The sequence below is a fragment of the Rhinoderma darwinii genome, chromosome 2 (assembly GCF_050947455.1).
Source record: "Rhinoderma darwinii isolate aRhiDar2 chromosome 2, aRhiDar2.hap1, whole genome shotgun sequence".
NCBI lineage: Eukaryota > Metazoa > Chordata > Amphibia > Anura > Rhinodermatidae > Rhinoderma > Rhinoderma darwinii.
Genome location: NC_134688.1, coordinates 9,359,023 through 9,383,616, shown reverse-complemented (window position 1 = coordinate 9,383,616; position 24,594 = coordinate 9,359,023). Strand labels below are relative to the sequence as shown.

At 38.6% G+C, this 24,594-nt stretch overlaps 1 protein-coding gene across 1 annotated transcript in view; it reads right to left on the bottom strand.

Annotated features, from left to right (window-relative positions):
• Positions 1-24,594, bottom strand: part of LOC142741692 (rho guanine nucleotide exchange factor 17-like) — a 197,905-nt gene that overhangs the window by 48,857 nt on the left and 124,454 nt on the right. The window contains exon 3 of the mRNA XM_075851037.1: positions 12,910-12,987. Coding sequence (XP_075707152.1) covers positions 12,910-12,987 — 78 coding nt within the window. The remainder of the gene's footprint in view (positions 1-12,909; positions 12,988-24,594) is intronic.

Below are 24,594 nucleotides of genomic sequence, written 5' to 3'. Positions count from 1 at the left end.
GTCTATACAAGAATATAACTACTATAATACTGCTCCTATATACAAGAATATAACTACTATAATACTGCTCCTATATACAAGAATATAACTACTATAATACTGTTCCTATATACAAGAATATAACTACTATAATACTGCCCCTATATACAAGAATATAACTACTATAATACTGCTCCTATGTACAAGAATATAACTACTATAACACTGCCCCTATATACAAGAATATAACTACTATAATACTGCCCCTATATACAAGAATATAACTACTATAACACTGCCTCTATATACAAGAATATAACTACTATAACACTGCCTCTATATACAAGAATATAACTACTATAACACTGCCTCTATATACAAGAATATAACTACTATAATACTGCCCCTATACACAAGAATATAACTACTATAATACTGCCCCTATATACAAGAATATAACTACTATAATACTGCTCCTATATACAAGAATATAACTACTATAATACTGCCCCCTATATACAAGAATATAACTACTATAATACTGCTCCTATATACAAGAATATAACTACTATAATACTGCCCTCTATATACAAGAATATAACGACTATAATACTGCCCCCTATATACAAGAATATAACTACTATAATACTGCCCCCTATTTACAAGAATATAACTACTATAATACTGCTCCTATGTACAAGAATATAACTACTATAATACTGCCCCTATATACAAGAATATAACTACTATAATACTGCTCCTATATACAAGAATATAACTAATATAATACTGCCCCCTATATACAAGAATATAACTACTATAATACTGCCCCCTATATACAAGAATATAACTACTATAATACTGCTCCTATATACAAGAATATAACTACTATAATACTGCCCCCTATATACAAGAATATAACTACTATAATACTGCCCCTATATACAAGAATATAACTACTATAATACTGCCCCCTATATACAAGAATATAACTGCTATAATACTGCTCCTATATACAAGAATATAACTACTATAATACAGTTCCCTATATACAAGAATATAACCACTATAATACTGCCTCATATATACAAGAATATAACTATTATGATACTGCCCCTATATACAAGAATATAACTACTATAATACTGCCCCTATATACAAGAATATAACGAATATAATACTGCCCCCTATATACAAGAATATAACTACTATAATACTGCCCCCTATATACAAGAATATAACTACTATAATACTGCCCCTATATACAAGAATATAACTACTACAATACTGCCCCTATATACAAGAATATAACTGCTATAATACTGCCTCCTATATACAAGAATATAACTACTATAATACTGCTCCTATATACAAGAATATAACTACTATAATACTGCTCCTATATACAAGAATATAACTACTATAATACTGCCCCCTATATACAAGAATATAACTACTATAATACTGCTCCCTATATACTAGAATATAACTACTATAATACTGCTCCCTATATACAAGAATATAACTACTATAATACTTCCCCCTATATACAAGAATATAACTACTATAATACTGCCTCCTATATACAAGAATATAACTACGATAATACTGCCCCTATATACAAGAATATAACTACTATAATACTGCTCCTATATACAAGAATATAACTACTACAATACTGCCCCCTATATACAATAATATATCTACTACAATACTGCTCCTATATACAAGAATATAACTACTATAATACTGCTCCTATATACAAGAATATAACTACTATAATACTGCCCCTATATACAAGAATATAACTACTATAATACTGCCCCTATATACAAGAATATAACTACTATAATACTGCCTCCTATATACAAGAATATAACTACTATAATACTGCCCCTATAAACAAGAATATAACTACTATAATACTGCCCCTATATACAAGAATATAACTACTATAATACTGCCCAATATAAACAAGAATATAACTAATACAATACTGCTCCTATATGCAAGAATATAACTACTATAAATACTGCTGCTATTTACAAGAATATAACTACTATAATACTGCCCCCTATATACAAGAATATAACTACTATAATACTGCCCCTATATACAAGAATATAACTACTATAATACAGTTCCCTATATACAAGAATATAACCACTATAATACTGCCTCATATATACAAGAATATAACTATTATGATACTGCCCCTATATACAAGAATATAACTACTATAATACTGCCCCTATATACAAGAATATAACTAATATAATACTGCCCCCTATATACAAGAATATAACTACTATAATACTGCCCCCTATATACAAGAATATAACTACTATAATACTGCCCCTATATACAAGAATATAACTACTACAATACTGCCCCTATATACAAGAATATAACTGCTATAATACTGCCTCCTATATACAAGAATATAACTACTATAATACTGCTCCTATATACAAGAATATAACTACTATAATACTGCTCCTATATACAAGAATATAACTACTATAATACTGCCCCCTATATACAAGAATATAACTACTATAATACTGCTCCCTATATACTAGAATATAACTACTATAATACTGCTCCCTATATACAAGAATATAACTACTATAATACTTCCCCCTATATACAAGAATATAACTACTATAATACTGCCTCCTATATACAAGAATATAACTACGATAATACTGCCCCTATATACAAGAATATAACTACTATAATACTGCTCCTATATACAAGAATATAACTACTACAATACTGCCCCCTATATACAAGAATATAACTACTACAATACTGCTCCTATTTACAAGAATATAACTACTATAATACTGCTCCTATATACAAGAATATAACTACTATAATACTGCCCCCTATATACAAGAATATAACTACTATAATACTGCCCCTATATACAAGAATATAACTACTATAATACTGCCCCTATATACAAGAATATAACTACTATAATACTGCCTCCTATATACAAGAATATAACTACTATAATACTGCCCCTATAAACAAGAATATAACTACTATAATACTGCCCCCTATATACAAGAATATAACTACTATAATACTGCCCAATATAAACAAGAATATAACTAATACAATACTGCTCCTATATGCAAGAATATAACTACTATAATACTGCTGCTATATACAAGAATATAACTACTATAATACTGCCCCCTATATACAAGAATATAACTACTATAATACTGCCCCTATATACAAGAATATAACTACTATAATACTGCTCCTATATGCAAGAATATAACTACTATAATACTGCCCCCTATATACAAGAATATAACTACTATAATACTGCCCCCTATATACAAGAATATAACTACTATAATACTGCCCCTATATACAAGAATATAACTACTATAATACTGCCTCCTATATACAAGAATATAACTACTATAATACTGCCCCTATATACAAGAATATAACTACTATAATACTGCCCCCTATATACAACAATATAACTACTATAATACTGCTCCTATGTACAAGAATATAACTACTATAATACTGCTCCTATATACAAGAATATAACTACTATAATACTGCCCCCTATATACAAGAATATAACTACTATAATACTGCCCCTATATACAAGAATATAACGACTAGAATACTTCCCCTATATACAAGAATATAACTACTATAATACTGTTCCCTATATACAAGAATATAACCACTATAATACTGCCTCATATATACAAGAATATAACTACTATAATACTGCCCCTATATACAAGAATATAACTACTATAATACTGCCCCTATATACAAGAATATAACTACTATAATACTGCCCCCTATATACAAGAATATAACTACTATAATACTGCTCCTATATACAAGAATATAACTACTATAATACTGCCCCCTATATACAAGAATATAACTACTATAATACTGCTCCTATATACAAGAATATAACTACTATAATACTGCCTCCTATATACAAGAATATAACTACTATAATACTGCCCCCTATATACAAGAATATAACTACTATAATACTGCTCCTATATACAAGAATATAACTACTATAATACTGCTCCTATATACAAGAATATAACTACTATAATACTGCCCCTATATACAAGAATATAACTACTATAATACTGCCCCTATACACAAGAATATAACTACTACAATACTGCCCCCTATATACAAGAATATAACTACTATAATACTGCCCCATTATACAAGAATATAACTACTATAATACTGCCCCGTATATACAAGAATATAACTACTATAATACTGCTCCTATATACAAGAATATAACTACTATAATACTGCCCCGTATATACAAGAATATAACTACTATAATACTGCTCCTATATACAAGAATATAACTACTATAATACTGCTCCTATATACAAGAATATAACTACTATAATACTGTTCCTATATACAAGAATATAACTACTATAATACTGCCCCTATATACAAGAATATAACTACTATAATACTGCTCCTATATACAAGAATATAACTACTATAATACTGCTCCTATATACAAGAATATAACTACTATAATACTGCCCCCTATATACAAGAATATAACTACTATAATACTGCTCCTATATACAAGAATATAACTACTATAATACTGCCCCTATATACAAGAATATAACTACTATAACTCTGCCTCTATATACAAGAATATAACTACTATAATACTGCCCCTATATACAAGAATATAACTACTATAACACTGCCTCTATATACAAGAATATAACTACTATAACACTGCCTCTATATACAAGAATATAACTACTATAACACTGCCTCTATATACAAGAATATAACTACTATAACACTGCCTCTATATACAAGAATATAACTACTATAACACTGCCTCTATATACAAGAATATAACTACAATAACACTGCCTCTATATACAAGAATATAACTACAATAACACTGCCTCTAAATACAAGAATATAACTACTATAACACTGCCTCTATATACAAGAATATAACTACTATAACACTGCCCCTATATACAAGAATATAACTACTATAATACTGCCCCTATATACAAGAATATAACTACTATAACACTGCCTCTATATACAAGAATATAACTACTATAACACTGCCTCTATATACAAGAATATAACTACTATAACACTGCCTCTATATACAAGAATATAACTACTATAATACTGCCCCTATACACAAGAATATAACTACTACAATACTGCCCCCTATATACAAGAATATAACTACTATAATACTGCCTCCTATATACAAGAATATAACTACTATAATACTGCCCCCTATATACAAGAATATAACTACTATAATACTGCTCCTATATACAAGAATATAACTACTATAATACTGCTCCTATATACAAGAATATAACTACTATAATACTGCTCCTATATACAAGAATATAACTACTATAATACTGCCCCTATATACAAGAATATAACTACTATAATACTGCCCCTATACACAAGAATATAACTACTATAATACTGCCCCTATATACAAGAATATAACTACTATAATACTGCCCCATTATACAAGAATATAACTACTATAATACTGCCCCGTATATACAAGAATATAACTACTATAATACTGCTCCTATATACAAGAATATAACTACTATAATACTGCTCCTATATACAAGAATATAACTACTATAATACTGTTCCTATATACAAGAATACAACTACTATAATACTGCCTCTATATACAAGAATATAACTACTATAATACTGCTCCTATATACAAGAATATAACTACTATAATACTGCTCCTATATACAAGAATATAACTACTATAATACTGCCCCCTATATACAAGAATATAACTACTATAATACTGCTCCTATATACAAGAATATAACTACTATAATACTGCCCCTATATACAAGAATATAACTACTATAACTCTGCCTCTATATACAAGAATATAACTACTATAATACTGCCCCTATATACAAGAATATAACTACTATAACACTGCCTCTATATACAAGAATATAACTACTATAACACTGCCTTTATATACAAGAATATAACTACTATAACACTGCCTTTATATACAAGAATATAACTACTATAACACTGCCTCTATATACAAGAATATAACTACTATAATACTGCCTCTATATACAAGAATATAACTACTATAACACTGCCTCTATATACAAGAATATAACTACAATAACACTGCCTCTATATACAAGAATATAACTACAATAACACTGCCTCTAAATACAAGAATATAACTACTATAACACTGCCTCTATATACAAGAATATAACTACTATAACACTGCCCCTATATACAAGAATATAACTACTATAATACTGCCCCTATATACAAGAATATAACTACTATAACACTGCCTCTATATACAAGAATATAACTACTATAACACTGCCTCTATATACAAGAATATAACTACTATAACACTGCCTCTATATACAAGAATATAACTACTATAATACTGCCCCTATACACAAGAATATAACTACTACAATACTGCCCCCTATATACAAGAATATAACTACTATAATACTGCTCCTATGTACAAGAATATAACTACTATAATACTGCCCCCTATATACAAGAATATAACTACTATAATACTGCCTCCTATATACAAGAATATAACTACTATAATACTGCCCCCTATATACAAGAATATAACTACTATAATACTGCCACCTATATACAAGAATATAACTACTATAATACTGCCACCTATATACAAGAATATAACTACTATAATACTGCTCCTATATGCAAGAATATAACTACTATAATACTGCCCCCTATATACAAGAATATAACTACAATAATACTGCTCCTATACACAAGAATATAACTACTATAATACTGCCCCTATATACAAGAATATAACTACTATAATACTGCCGCTATATACAAGAATATAACTACTATAATACTGCTCCTATATACAAGAATATAACTACTATAATACTGACCCTATATACAAGAATATAACTACTATAATACTGCCTCTATATACAAGAATATAACTACTATAATACTGCTCCTATATACAATAATATAACTACTATAATACTGCCCCCTATGCAGTAATAGGATAAGGATAAATAACAGGTCTATTATACTGCTACAGAAAAGACACAAAAGAATAGTGAGGGGGCGGGGATGTCTGGTTACACCCGATGACGTCACTGGGAGAAGGCAGGTATATCTGGGGAGCGCTGTGTAGTCATTCCCTCTTATGCTCCGTGGACTCAACTGAAAAGCCTGTCCCTTCTGCTTTGAAGCGAGGATGGGGTGGCGGAGGAGTTGTATGGAAACCGTCTCCAGGAGGTAGATAAAACTTAATATAAAAATAACTAATATAATTTAAATGAAGAAGACAAAAGATGAATAAAAAAACTCCATGAATTAGCATATAAAGCGGATAGAATTGTTGTAGCCGGTATATTCCGGGGTGGCGCCACTATACATGACCGGGATTGTTGCTGTATCTACGTGTGGACAATCCGCCGCCACTTTCTCCATTATCCAGGCCTCTGTGATTTTGGCCGGCAGCAGGAAATGTACTGGTAATTTTCCACTATCAGAGGACAAGTAAGGGAAACACCTCTCTGGAGACCTGGAGCTGCCCCGCTACCAGTATCGAGCCCATAGTCATCCCAGGTGGATGAAGTCAAACCCAAAACATTTCCTAAAAGGAACGGATCCAAAACGAAAATAAAAAAAATACATAGGAATATTTAAAAAAACAAAAAAAACATTAACCCTTTTTTAGCAAGCCCAGATTTCGGGCCGTACACAGTGCTGTGAGGGTATTAAAGGGGTTCCCTCATCAGGATAGCCCTTCACTAAAAAAAAAGCCACACCGGTGAACAGCGTATCGCTGCGAGTCCTGCACCTGGAACCTCAGACTATAGATGGATTTTCCCAGGGAAAGCTCAGCGCGGACGCTCATTGCCCCTTCTTGCAACGACGATCGCAGCGATCGATGAGCCCGAATGGAGAAGCTCCCATTCTGATGGACTTGAACTGCCCATATAATTCATCTGAATGTCGTACACGTAATATTTTCCTGCAGCTATCTGGCTTCTTGCTGGAGGTACTACCATAATGATATGGGGGCAGAGCTGGACGAAAATAATACATCGTTCTGCTATGTGATTAGAGGACCCAGGGATCGGTGCCCAAGGATCGGCCATCAATGTTAATAGCAGAGACCCCTTTAAGTAAATGCAAAAAGGAGAGACAATTAAGTAAAGCACTGTCTTTCTGCCGCAGGAAGTGCCATAGCTGTAAGAGGTGCAGGGGCTGTAGTGGTCCCAGACCCTTGTGGGTGAGGGGCCACATCAGAAAACTATAGTACTATATGTGGGGAGGGATAGGAAAAAATTGCAGCCAGGTCTCAGAGAAGAAAAGAACTCCAGCGCTTTCTATAGGAATTCTTTATTAATTGCCATGTGAAATATAAGACCCCCGATTTGAGCCCGGCCCAATAGCTACAAGAAATGATGAAATAAACCCAGTCTGTGCCCATAATACCACCTATATACCTGAATAATTCATGCCATCAACTTACTCACTCCAGATTAACCCTTCATATTCTAACGCTCAAAGCAACCGAAATAAAGTCTAAACCAGTAAAGATTTAGGAGAATTACGATTTTCCAGTAAATACCAGCAAAGCGGAGGACAAGGCTGGAAGATCTAGAGAGGTCTGGCGGGAATGCAGATCTTGGCCCAGAACCTTCAAGAATTACTTCAAACAAAACATTCTTATCTCTCCACTTAATTCTGTTTGTGGCTCCCACTCAAACACTGGACGTCCTAGGAGTCACCGTCTAATGCGTAATAACAATATTATATAATGGCCATTAGAGGGAATTCATTGTTAATATACAAGAATATAACTACTATAATACTGCCCCTATATACAAGAATATAACTACTATAATACTGCTCCTATATACAATATAACTACTATAATACTGCTCCCTATATACAAGAATATAACTACTATAATACTGTCTCCTATATACAAGAATATAACTACTATAATACTGCTCCTATATACAAGAATATAACTACTATAATACTGCCCCCTATATATACAAGAATATAACTACTATAATACTGCCCCCTATATATACAAGAATATAAACTACTATAATACTGCTCCCTATATACAATAATATAACTACTATAATACTGCCCCTATATACAAGAATATAACTACTATAATACTGCCCCTATATACAAGAACATAACTACTATAATACTGCCCCCCTATATACAAGAACATAACTACTATAATACTGCTCCTATATACAAGAATATAACTACTATAATACTTCCCCTATATACAAGAATATAACTACTATAATACTGCCCCTATATACAAGAACATAACTACTATAATACTGCTCCTATATACAAGAATATAACTACTATAATACTACCCCCTATATACAGGAATATAACTACTATAATACTGCCCCTATATACAAGAATATAACTACTATAATACTGCCCCTATATACAACAATATAACTACTATAATACTGCTCCTATATACAACAATATAACTACTATAATACTGCCCCTATATACAAGAATATAACTACTATAATACTGCCCCCTATATACAAGAATATAACTACTATAATACTGCCCCTATATACAAGACTATAACTACTATAATACTGCCCCCTATATACAAGACTATAACTACTATAATACTGCCCCTATATACAAGAATATAACTACTATAATACTGCTCTTATATACAAGAATATAACTACTATAATACTGCCCCCTATATACAAGAATATTACTACTATAATACTGCCCCCTATATACAAGAATATAACTACTATAATACTGCTCCCTATATACAAGAATATAACTACTATAATACTGCCCTCTATATACAAGAATATAACTACTATAATACTGCTCCTATACACAAGAATATAACTACTATAATACTGCTCCTATATACAAGAATATAACTACTATAATACTGCTCCCTATATACAAGAATAGAACTACTATAATACTGCTCCTATATACAAGAATATAACTACTATAATACTGCTCCCTATATACAAGAATATAACTACTATAATACTGCCCCTATATACAAGAATATAACTACTATAATACTGCTCCCTATATACAAGAATATAACTACTATAATACTGCCCTCTATATACAAGAATATAACTACTATAATACTGCTCCTATACACAAGAATATAACTACTATAATACTGCTCCTATATACAAGAATATAACTACTATAATACTGCTCCCTATATACAAGAATAGAACTACTATAATACTGCTCCTATATACAAGAATATAACTACTATAATACTGCCCCTATATACAAGAATATAACTACTATAATACTGCTCCTATATACAATATAACTACTATAATACTGCTCCCTATATACAAGAATATAACTACTATAATACTGTCTCCTATATACAAGAATATAACTACTATAATACTGCTCCTATATACAAGAATATAACTACTATAATACTGCCCCCTATATATACAAGAATATAACTACTATAATACTGCCCCCTATATATACAAGAATATAACTACTATAATACTGCTCCCTATATACAATAATATAACTACTATAATACTGCCCCTATATACAAGAATATAACTACTATAATACTGCCCCTATATACAAGAACATAACTACTATAATACTGCCCCCCTATATACAAGAACATAACTACTATAATACTGCTCCTATATACAAGAATATAACTACTATAATACTTCCCCCTATATACAAGAATATAACTACTATAATACTGCCCCTATATACAAGAACATAACTACTATAATACTGCTCCTATATACAAGAATATAACTACTATAATACTACCCCCTATATACAGGAATATAACTACTATAATACTGCCCCTATATACAAGAATATAACTACTATAATACTGCCCCTATATACAACAATATAACTACTATAATACTGCTCCTATATACAACAATATAACTACTATAATACTGCCCCTATATACAAGACTATAACTACTATAATACTGCCCCTATATACAAGAATATAACTACTATAATACTGCTCTTATATACAAGAATATAACTACTATAATACTGCCCCCTATATACAAGAATATTACTACTATAATACTGCCCCCTATATACAAGAATATAACTACTATAATACTGCTCCCTATATACAAGAATATAACTACTATAATACTGCCCTCTATATACAAGAATATAACTACTATAATACTGCTCCTATACACAAGAATATAACTACTATAATACTGCTCCTATATACAGGAATATAACTACTATAATACTGCTCCCTATATACAAGAATAGAACTACTATAATACTGCTCCTATATACAAGAATATAACTACTATAATACTGCTCCCTATATACAAGAATATAACTACTATAATACTGCCCCTATATACAAGAATATAACTACTATAATACTGCCCCCTATATACAAGAACATAACTACTACTATACTGCACCCTATATACAAGAATATAACTACTAGAATACTGCCCCTATATACAAGAATATAACTACTGTAATACTGCTCCTATATACAAGAATATAACTACTATAATACTGCCCCTATATACAAGAACGTAACTACTATAATACTGCCCCCTATATACAAGAATATAACTACTATAATACTGCCCCTATATACAGGAATATAACTACTATAATACTGCCCCTATATACAAGAATATAACTACTATAATACTGCTCCTATATACAAGAATATAACTACTATAATACTGCTCCCTATATACAAGAATATAACTACTATAATACTGCTCCTATATACAAGAATATAACTACTATAATACTGCTCCCTATATACAAGAATATAACTACTATAATACTTCCCCTATACACAAGAATATAACTACTATAATACTGCCCCCTATATAGAAGACTATAAACTACTATAATACTGCCCCCTATATACAAGAATATAACTACTATAATACTGCCCCCTATATAGAAGACTATAAACTACTATAATACTGCTCCCTATATACAAGAATATAACTACTATAATACTGCCTCCTATATACAAGAATATAACTACTATAATACTGCTCCTATATACAAGAATACAACTACTATAATACTGCCCCTATATACAAGAATATAACTACTATAATACTGCCCCCTATATACAAGAATATAACTACTATAATACTGCCTCCTATATACAAGAATATAACTACTATAATACTGCCTCCTATATACAAGAATATAACTACTATAATACTGCCCCACTGGTAGTGTCCCAAAGCGGTCCACAGAATCTGTAAGAGAAGGGGTAGAGATCACACAGACCAGATCATTAGAGAAGAGCCCTTTCATGGACTGTATTAGAAGGGGAAAGCAGTACAGGGATGAAGCTGTGCTGATACATCACCAGTGCTAGTGAAGGCAGCAGCAGTCTTCACACACACAGACTTCACATCCAGCATTGCTAGGAGCAGGTTGCGAATTGAATATCAGGGGGTCAGAAAATGAATAGAGGGAATGGAGATTTTAGTCTGAAGCTTAGTGTAACTTTTTTAACGGCAGAGAAGTACTACCATATGTGAATTATTTTTTTCCCATGTCAAAAGGTGGCGGAAACCTTTAAAGTTCTCACTTCTGAGGTTGTAGGAGAATTATCCAGTTATTTTCCAAAACCGCCTGTAGGTGGCGCTATTTTTATGCTTAAGATTCCACCAAACTTTTCCACATTGTTTTTTTTATTATTTGTTGCCATTTTTTGACATCTAAACAGATTTTGCTCCATACACACACGACATAACCCACAGCGCCTTACCTCCATGAGCGTGCGCAGCGACTCCACGTATGACTGCTCCGTGTCCAGGAGGGTCAGGAAGACATGTTTCCTCATATCCTGCAAGAAAAACAGCTTATGTGACAAGTGCATGATGGGAATTCATAGGATTAGTCATTTACTAGCATCATAATGTAACCACAAGTTGATGAATAGCAATAACGTGGTCTTTGTTGTGGCTCCTAGGGGGTGGAGCTTGTTCTGATTGGCCACATTCCCCTTTCCACAGACATCTTTATATTAGCAAACATAGGACTTGCGAGCCAGGCTGAGGGTCATCCCACCCAACTTTCCTACAAAGGACGTGAGCAAGCTAGATGGGGGCATTTAAAACTAAAATCTACATAGAAGCTTTCATTTAGAGACGCCCCCTACTGGTTCAGCAATATACAGAAAAACAAGGCAAAGCATCATGGTCCAAAAGTTTTCACCATGAACGGCATTTACGGGGTTTATAATAAAATATATATATCACCCACGGCGCCCTCTATGTACACTATACGTTGGTTGCATTCATGTATACATATTTTGCGGGTTATATTTTACATTTCATACAATGTAGGCAAAAATGTAAAAAAAACACACAATAAAAAAATCTCTACAAAAATAAAAATCTACATATAAGGTTGAGTAACTTTGTAAATACTTTAGTTCACTTGTATTGTACAGAGTTTATTCTCCATTCACACCCAAAGTGAAAGGAATAATTCTGCCGATTTCTTCTTGGAATATATATGTCATTTATGGAAGTTTACAGTCATGTAAACCTGAGCACCCACAATGCACTGCACGCTCCGAACAGGAAACCCGCAGAATCCTCAACTTCGCTTTGTGTGTGAACGGAGAATACAAAAGTCTTAGCATTCAGAAGCCGTAAAAGCAAGCGACGTCTCTGCAATGGGATTTTTAGAAAGTGGACAACCCCTATCAGTTGTTTTGGAGTCGTATTGAGTTAAGTGACAACTAATAATTATAGGGGATATCACCCTGCTTTTCCAGACTCCTGAAGGCCAAATCTACTTTGTTCTTTTTTCCAATAATGCTACGGATTTGTTTTTGCAGATCCTGCATTAGAGCCACATGACAAAGCCCCATGTGACCTGCAAGGAGCGGCTATATTGGTTGTCACCCAGCTTTCCCAGAAACAGATATCACTAACTGGACAAACGAGGACAAATCAAGAACGTATTTCCAGAGGACGATTTGTATTTTTTTTAATTTGCGTACATTTTTTGAGGTAGTTTACGGAGGGCAAACGGTCCGAGTTGTAACATATACAGTGAGTGACAATACGTATAATCCAGGCGGGGGCGCTGTTCTACTCAGTGACATCAATACAGAGGTAAAGCAGGACTATGAATAGACTGAATGCAGTACAGAGTGTGAAGGATCCATCATCCTCGCAGACGCGTCGCATTTCCCAGGTATACAATGGATTGTGGAAAGAACGGTTCGCCATGGAAACACGCATGACTCACCTCCACATACATGTAGCTAAAAACTAGTCACATGGACGGAGACCTGAGCCCCCCGATCCTCACCCGGTCATGACGTCAGGTTTACCATGGCGATAATTATCAGGTTTATTTATAAATACACAGCGATTTAAAGGGAAACCGTCACCAAAAATCAATCCTGTAAATTAGGGTGCCTATAGAACACCCTAATAAAGCTAAACCCCTGGATGTCATATTCCACACAAAAAACACTCCCAAAGTAACCCATATGCTAATGTGACTTTTTTTTTCTCCAAGGAGCTTTCTCAGCCAATCAGAAGCACCAAAAAAAATCCTCCTTAGTTTCTCCCTAGCAACAGACTACAAACTGGTACTTTGTCAGAACTCCAAAAGCGGCAGTTTGCAGATTTTTTTTGCTGAGGAGCGACTGACATAATTTACATATTATAAGGACCCTTGCTATACTTCACCGTAGTTCCCACCGGGGGGGCGCTCTACTGGGGTTCCAAAAGGATCCTGGTTATTGGTTTGATTTATATACAGGGTACAATTCATTTCAGGGGTGGGTACAGGCAGAAGCGGGCCGCTGTGCAAGGGCAATGTGTTGGCCCCTTCCTCTCCCTCCAGATAGATGACGTATTAGGAGTTAATGCGATATTGGGCCCTTTTGCCTTTAGGGCCCGATGCCATATGTCAATGGATCTGATCCTGGGAGACCTGAAGGGCGTCTGGTTACGGCACGGAGCGGAGTCTCTGGGGACGCTACGATTAAGCGCGCACAGATGATATTAAACAATTTGCTGCCGTTGACCTTGTCTCGTGGGGGGGGGGGGGGGGGGGTGCCCAATGACAACGAGAACACAGACACATTTACAGAAAACGAATACGAAATTCAGAGCTCATGAAACCGGAGGAGAGGATGAAGAAGAAGCTTTGTGCCTCGCGCCTCAATAACGTTACAGTCGTCCTATGAGCGGCTGGATCTGCTGGGTGTAGTTTAAGGCGATGTTCACATGTAGCGTAAATACTGCGGAAATCCCACAGCGGATTACAGAAGCAGCAAAGCGGATAATATTTGAACAAATCTCATCCACAACCTGCGGAAAAACCTGTGGAAACAGACTATTCTCCATGTGCAGAAGGTCAACTTCTCCTGCAAAGACACATAAATTACAGACAGAAATCCTGCAGTATTTATGCTACGTATTAACTTATCCTATAGGGGTTATCCATGGGACCGGTAACCGAGAAGCTGCAGCCAGCCAGACATTTCCCCTACAGCACGAATATAGTATTACATGGCGGCCATACAGATGAGTCCGCCAGAGAAAGAGCATGTACTCTACAGCTTCCATATAGAATTAATCTGCAGATACAGCAAAGTCAGTGTACATACATTACATTACTTCTCCTGTACTGATCCTGAGTTATATCCTGTATTATACTCCAGAGCTGCACTCACTATTCTGCTGGTGGAGTCACTGTGTACATACATTACTTATCCTGTACTGATCCTGAGTTACATCCTGTATTATACTCCAGAGCTGCACTCCCTATTCTGCTGGTGGAGTCACTGTGTACATACATTACTTATCCTGTACTGATCCTGAGTTACATCCTGTATTATACTCCAGAGCTGCACTCACTATTCTGCTGGTGGAGTCACTATGTACATATATTACATTACTTATCCTGTACTGATCCTGAGTTATATCCTGTATTATACTCCAGAGCTGCACTCACTATTCTGCTGGTGGAGTCACTATGTACATACATTACTTATCCTGCACTGATCCGGAGTTATATCCTGTATTATACTCCAGAGCTGCACTCACTATTCTGCTGGTGGAGTCACTGTGTACATACATTACATTACTTATCCTGTACTGATCCTGAGTTACATCCTGTATTATACTCCAGAGCTGCACTCACTATTCTGCTGGTGCAGTCACTGTGTACATATATTACATTACTTATCCTGTACTGATCCTGAGTTACATCCTGTATTATACTCCAGAGCTGCAATCACTATTCTGCTGGTGGAGTCACTGTGTACATACATTACATTACTTATCCTGTACTGATCCTGAGTTACATCCTGTATTCTACTCCAGAGCTGCACTCACTATTCTGCTGGTGGAGTCACTGTGTACATACATTACATTACTTATCCTGTACTGACCCTGAGTTACATCCTGTATTATACTCCAGAGCTGCACTCACTATTCTGCTGGTGGAGTCACTGTGTACATACATTACATTACTTATCCTATACTGATCCTGAGTTATATCCTGTATTATACTCCAGAGCTGCACTCACTATTCTGCTGGTGGGGTCACTGTGTACATACATTACATTACTTATCCCGTACTGATCCTGAGTTATATCCTGTATTATACTCCAGAGCTGCACTCACTATTCTGCTGGTGGGGTCACTGTGTACATACATTACATTACTTATCCCGTACTGATCCTGAGTTATATCCTGTATTATACTCCAGAGCTGCACTCACTGTTCTGCTGGTGGAGTCACTGTGTACATACATTACTTATCCTGTACTGATCCTGAGTTATATCCTGTATTATACTCCAGAGCTGCACTCACTGTGTACATACATTACATTACTTATCCTGCAGTGATCCTGAGTTACATCCTGTATTATACTCCAGAGCTGCACTCACTATTCTGCTGGTGGAGTCACTGTGTACATACATTATATTACTTATCCTGTACTGATCCTGAGTTACATCCTGTATTATACTCCAGAGCTGCACTCACTATTCTGCTGGTGGAGTCAGTGTGTACATACATTACTTATCCTGTACTGATCCTGAGTTACATCCTGTATTATACTCCAGAGCTGCACTCACTATTCTGCTGCTTCAGCGCTGAAAACTTCCAGTGGTGAAAGGGAACATTCTTGTTAACATGTTGAAAATATATACATAGCTAGTTCTCCTCATACAGCTGAGGGTCTGTTACAAAAAGATCAGTTCAGGAAATCCTTTGAGAAGTAAACACAGCGACAGCACAAATCTTGCTTCTCCTAGTAGAGAATATGGACATCATTGGGATGGGTACCTTGCTTGGGGCCCCCTCTATGAGCCAGAACGGGGAGCAGCTCTGTAAGACCCCCATATAGAGAGGGGCTGTCTGTGGTGAGATCGTAAGTATGGAGCAGTAATCATACAGGAACACACAGGACACCGGGGGACTACTACTCCTGACAAAATACTCACTGCCCCCAATCAAATCTGATGGTGTGTATTTATTTAGTGGGTCTAGTCTGGGGGTCTATGTATTTAGGGGGTTGGGGGTCTGTATAATCACAGGGTCAGTAATAATTTAGAGGGCCTGGTCTGGGTTCTGTATTCATTTTGGGGAGTGATGAAGGGGGTCATATGCTATATTTGGGATTTAAATGCCATTTAGGGGCATGTCCTGTATAATTGGGGGGGGGAGGGGGATAGTTGGCATGTTTGATTTCAGTACATGGAGCTACGGTTCGGGGATCACTGAGCGCTCGTCTTGTGTGAAGTTTTATTCTACTTCATTACAGAGTCTACAGACGGTGGCGGACAACCCCTCGTGGCCGCAGTTACAGTCTCCATATGGGTCACTACCAATCTTTATAGGAATCAAAAATGTCTAAAATCTGTTCCCTACTTTGTTGCCTATGTGTCAGTCTTTACCGACGCACTTGCATTCTATTCTTTTTTCATAATTCAATACAAGCACTGCAGTTACTGCTCCAACTGAACAGTCCTGTAATCCTGGGTGTGATGATTAGAGGGGATTATGAAATGACGGAGGCTCCATTTATTTATAACCTGTTAGACATCAGGCTGTGCCAATCGGATGAGACCTCCGGACCTGCGCTCAGTCACGTCATCCGTGCAGTTTAGAGCCAATGGTTTCTGCTGATTCTTACAAGGACCTTCGTTATAAAATATTACGTCTCAATTACAGGCAGACGAGGGCGGGAACAAGAGCGGTAACAATACGTGGAAGGACGGGCCGCCCATTAACAAACCATCCGAATGCAGTAAAACGTGAGGTCAATAAACCGATGACGATGAAAGAGCTGCCAAAAACATGAAAGAAACGGTAGAAATGAAAGCAAAAATAAATAAATACTTCTGTAGCGTCTACTGTTCTATTGCCCCCAATGTTTACAGCATGAGCAGCTGAATATGGGCGGGACTGTAGAGTGATTGACAGCTCTGCTCTCACGTCCCCGTCCTCACAGTCCTTTGTTTCGGAGATCACTGTATAACATCATCGTCACAGACATCTATAGGTGCTCGTATCTGTGAAGATTTTACAAAGCTGAAGGTCGCGTCCCAGCCGAGCCATATCCAGAGCTGCATTCATAATTCTGCTGTCACCCTGCTACCTGCCTGGATAGGATTAAGTATTGCAGACTGCTTCATAGAGGTTTTTTTAAATTCCACTTTAGACCATTGGATGGCACCGCTACATCTCACACAATGGTGCATGCTGGACAGACAATGAACAAGTAGGGGGTGCTGGGATCATTGAAATCAGAGCTAAGTAATGCAAATTATTGCTGATGTAATACTGTATCTCATAGCAAAGTTACTAATGCTGATTAAGTCGGTGTATATCCTTGGCCTCGTCCTCTTCACTACAGTGTGTCGGTGCCAGCTTTACCAGCATGGCACAAATGATTGAGTGGCATACAGAACAAACTAGGAACAGCGCCGAGGATGAAGAGAACCTGGCTGTCCGTCTGCACTGCTCTGGCTGAATAGAAAAATACTAAAATCTCAATAAGAATTAAATAGTGCAATTTACATAATGGCCAGTAGGTGTCAGCAACAAGTAAGTCATCTCACTTTACAGCCTGCAGTGAAAGCAAATGTTGTCACTACAAGACAGTATTGACAGGCATGTTGTACTGCCTGAGCCTGGATAAGCAGCTTTCACACCGACAAGAGCAAATGGAAGAGGATAATGGGAAAAACAGCGCACAAAAGGCTAAAATTATAGGCGAATAATTAGCGCTTACACCAAAAATCTGTCTCTATAGTAACAAAACATTGGAAAATGGAAAGTCTAGGACGGGCAGGTTGGGATCCCCGTCATTGATCACAATTTTCTGAACTTCGTGTCAGTCGTTCCATTGACTACAATCAGCCGCTCCCGAGCCTGAATGGCTGATAGCAACGAGCAATAGATCACATTTACTTTACTGCAGAGGGTCAGTGTTCATTTAAGGACTAATTTAGCAGAACAATTCATGGCTGCACTGAGAAAATACACAGATTTCACATCTTGCAGTAAAGTGTTTGGATTATCTCCTCTATACAAAGCACAAATCTCTCCGGAGAAAAAAGACGAAACCGCAGCATACAGAATAATACAGATACTGAGAATTACACCCAGTATACAGGACAGAAGAAGTGGTACTGTGCAGTGTATATATATACAGAATAATACAGATACTGAGAATTACACCCAGTATACAGGACAGGCGAAGTGGTACTGTGCAGTGTCTATATATACAGAATAATACAGATACTGAGAATTACACCCAGTATACAGGACAGGCGAAGTGGTACTGTGCAGTGTATATATATACAGAATAATACAGATACTGAGAATTACACCCAGTATACAGGACAGAAGAAGTGGTACTGTGCAGTGTATATATATACAGAATAATACAGATACTGAGAATTACACCCAGTATACAGGACAGGCGAAGTGGTACTGTGCAGTGTCTATATATACAGAATAATACAGATACTGAGAATTACACCCAGTATACAGGACAGGCGAAGTGGTACTGTGCAGTGTATATATATATACAGAATAATACAGATACTGAGAATTACACCCAGTATACAGGACAGAAGAAGTGGTACTGTGCAGTGTATATATATACAGAATAATACAGATACTGAGAATTACACCCAGTATACAGGACAGGCGAAGTGGTACTGTGCAGTGTCTATATATACAGAATAATACAGATACTGAGAATTACACCCAGTATACAGGACAGGAGGAGTGGTACTGTGCAGTGTATATATATACAGATGCTGAGAATTACACCCAGTATACAGGACAGGCGAAGTGGTACTGTGCAGTGTCTATATATACAGAATAATACAGATACTGAGAATTACACCCAGTATACAGGACAGGAGAAGTGGTACTGTGCAGTGTCTATATATACAGAATAATACAGATACTGAGAATTACACCCAGTATACAGGACAGGCGAAGTGGTACTGTGCAGTGTCTATATATACAGAATAATACAGATACTGAGAATTACACCCAGTATACAGGACAGGAGGAGTGGTACTGTGCAGTGTATATATATACAGATGCTGAGAATTACACCCAGTATACAGGACAGGCGAAGTGGTACTGTGCAGTGTCTATATATACAGAATAATACAGATACTGAGAATTACACCCAGTATACAGGACAGGAGAAGTGGTACTGTGCAGTGTATATATACAGAATAATACAGATACTGAGAATTACACCCAGTATACAGGACAGGAGAAGTGGTACTGTGCAGTGTATATATACAGAACAATACAGATACTGAGAATTACACCCAGTATACAGGACAGGAGGAGCGGGTGTGTGCTGTCTGGGCGTTGGAGGAAGCTCTTTCCGGGTGTCGGCTCTTTCCTCTCCAGGGAGAGAGTTTGCTGCTTGGGATGAGAGGAAGTTCTTGCCAGCCAAGTGCTTCTCAGCCTCCTGTTACCCGGTCTAGGCCGGCGGGTAGCGGGAGCGTTCAGCAACCGGCCGAAGTTGTGGGGGTGAGAAGATCTAGTCGGGGTCACAGCGATGTGGCCCCGATCCTGTCCCCGCCTGAAACCAGGACAGAAAGCCAGGAAAGCCGCAAGGTTCCTGGTGTTGCAGCCAGCAGGATCGATCCTGGAGATGTGCAGCAGAGCATGCATGATGGTGTGGAGGCAGATTGGGGTGAACTACGTGCCACGGAGTCAACAACCACCTTTAGCTCCCGTGTTGTGGAGTCCCTCCGTGGGTATGAGGACGCCGGGAAGGCCATTCGGAAGCTCCAGGAGGAGCTGAAAGCAGCCCGGGTTCGGTCGCACGTCACTTCTGGAGCAAAGAGGTTGGTAGTAATGGCGACTATCAGGGATCTCAAATCTGAGGTGGATGCCCTGAAAGAAAAGCGCAAGTTTATTTTGGAGAATAGTGGACCTTTCAAGGAGAAACTCCTTAATGATGATCGGTTCCGGGCAATGAAGGGTGTCTGTGACCCTGGAAAGCAGACAGATGATGAGGGTGAGGAGGAGGAAATGTGTCCGGGTGCGTCTGGCCAGCGGAGCACGTGCAGCGAGCTGCCTGCAGAGCAAGTGGCTTTACCCATGGACTCCAGCTCAGCCGGTGAGGGGGACACCTGTGACCAGGACATCAGCAGCAGCAATTCAGGTGGGAGGCTGATGGCGGAAATACGGCAGCTCCAGTCTCCGGTGAGCCTGCAGCATTTTTCTTTTGGCGCGGACTTGGGTCCAGAGGAGAAAGTTAATGCCAAGCGCGCAGCAAAGCGCAAAGCCCGGCGGCGACTAAAATCCAGAAAGGCTGGAAAAATCGTGGAGGAGGTCAGTTTTAAGTTTGTTCCCCACCCAGTGCTACCCCAGCTGGCCGCAGGGTCAGCTCGCTGCACAAGCCCCGTGATCCAGCCTAGCCCGGGCCCTGAAGTGGGTCCGGTGCAGGAAAGCGGGGAGATTAATGATGGCGTAATAATGGAGGCTGATGTCCCTGCTTGTCATAGTAGCGGTGGCGTTTTTGGTGGCGTTTTTAAGGCGTCAATAGCGCCAGATAATGTTGGTGGCCCAGCGTTGGGTGCAGAACAAAGCTCTGGTGCTCAGGTTTCCTCTTCAGTAATGGGGGGCGGCTCGACACCAGAGCTGGCAGCGAATATTCCAGTGTCCCTGGAACCCGTTGGTGCTACTGAGCGGCGGCAGCATGAAGGGGCTGCTGGGACTGACGGCACGGTTGAATGTCCCCCCAAGCTTGCGGTCATTGGGTCCGGTGGCGCAGTCACTAGTATTCCTTTGGTGGCTGCGTCACATGAATCCCCAGCCCGGGAGCCAGCTTTGCCAGGGGTGAGGGCGAGTCTGGGCATTGCTGGCTCTAAGAAGGAAGGATTGTCTCAAGTAAATAAATGTCACGCTAATGAGGTTGAGGGGAAACCTGATGACACCGAGGCGATAACATCCGGCCCAAAAACACTTTTTACTGCTGGTCCAGAGGGTGAGGGTATGAATGGTGCCGGTACAAGTGCTGCTAATAATGGTGAGGGTATGAATGGTGCCGATACGAGTGATATTGATAATGGTCCCTCTCCTGTGTCTGGGGCCGGGGTGAGTGGTGGGAATGTTACTGCCAGGGGTATGAGGTCTAGTGAGGCCGGTCCATCTGCCCCCCCAGGGGTGACTACTCGCAGTTATGCCAGTGTCACTGCTGGGGCCTCCTCCTCATCTTCAGGCTCTGGGGACGGTATTTTACAGCGGCGCCTCCTGGAGGCCCTTAAAAAGGGTGAGAGAACAATAATGGTAGAGGGCCGAGCGGTTGATCTGTCCTTCTGGATAGACAGGCATGGCCTGACTGCTTTCCGAGAAGAAAGGGAAGGGGAAACTGTGTGGACCCTTCCAACAGCCGGGCCTGGGGGGGCTCGTAGGAATGTTGTTCGTCTTCGCTGGAGAGGCAATGATACGTGCCCACCTAGGACAAAAATAGTTGAGCTTCTCTTGAAGATGAATTTCAGAGCGATCGACATCTTTGCCCTGATACATCCCTATGGCACCCCAGTATTTGACATCAGCTTTGTTCGGCCGGAGGGCCTGGAGCTCTTTTGGTCAAATTATGAGCTGGTGAAGAATGAGCCCGGCTGGCGAGACTTCGCTGTACAAGCGTTGTCTCGTCAGAGCGAAATCAAGAAGGTGACCGTCCTAACTTGCAATGAGTGTCTTTCTTGTATGGACATTATGACCTGGCTCAGCAGGTACGGGGAGGTAACGGAGGTCCCCAAAAAAAACAGGGATGAATTTGGCATCTGGTCAGGGGCCTGGACCTTTATGGTTAAATTAAAGCGTTCAGGAAGTTCTGTCACCCACATCCCTTCCTCAGCCTTTTTAGGAAGGGACCGAATCCTGGCCTTTTACCAGGGGCAGCCGAAGCTCTGCCACAGGTGTGGTGACCCCACGCACTTCAGTGCCCACTGCAGAGTGCAGAAGTGTGCGTTGTGCGGGGGGATAGGTCATCTTGCCACATCCTGTGGGGATATTCGGTGTCACCTGTGTGGGGATCTAGGTCACCCATTCAGTCGCTGCCCTCGTTCCTTTGCCAACGCCATGGCGGGCCCAGCGGGAGAAAGCCGAGAGGTTGCTCCTGCCGTGGTTGGCACTGGTGGAGGTGAAGGGGCTGAGGGGCCAGGGAAGAAAGGCAAGTCACCCTCCAAGTTAAGGCGATTGGAGAACCGTCGAAGGAGTAGGGAGCTCGGGGAGCCCCAGGCAACTGGGGTAACCCTTGGCCCTGCTCCGGGGGCAAGTGTCATTGCTACTGAGGCCCTGGGGGAACAGGACTTGAATGAAGAGGTCAGGAGGTTGGAGAGGGAGGAGGAAGCCGCTTCTTCATGTTCCTCGCTATATGAAAGTATGGATGAGGACAGTAGACGGTGGCTAGATGAAAAGCGCAAGCAGGGTGCTAAAAAGAAAAAAAAGGGAGATAAGAAATCTTCTCCTCCCCTGGTCCAGGTGCCTAAGGAAAGCCCAACCGACTCACCTCTTGTTGTTCTCTCAAACCGCTTTCAAACCCTCAAGGACATCTCCTCTTCAGATGAGGAGTGTGGGGGTGAGGATGTGGCAAAGGTGACGAGGGGGTCTGTGGGGGGCGTCCAGCTTTTGCCTCAGGGCATGCGGAACCCTCAGGGAGAAGCGCTGTCTCGGAGCCTGGAGGTGAGGTTGATAGTGGTGCTGGTGAGGAGCTGGAGGAAGGGAGGGATATGGACACATCAGCATCCCTCAAAAGGGCCCTCGGCTCTTCATCAGACAGTGATAAAAACCAGGGGAAGGGAAAGGGGAAGGGGAAAAAGGTCATCTAATTCAATCACCCAGGATGGCGGCACCCACCCCGTTGACGCTGGCATCTATTAATGTCGCCAGCATTAAATCTGACAAGGCTAGATTTG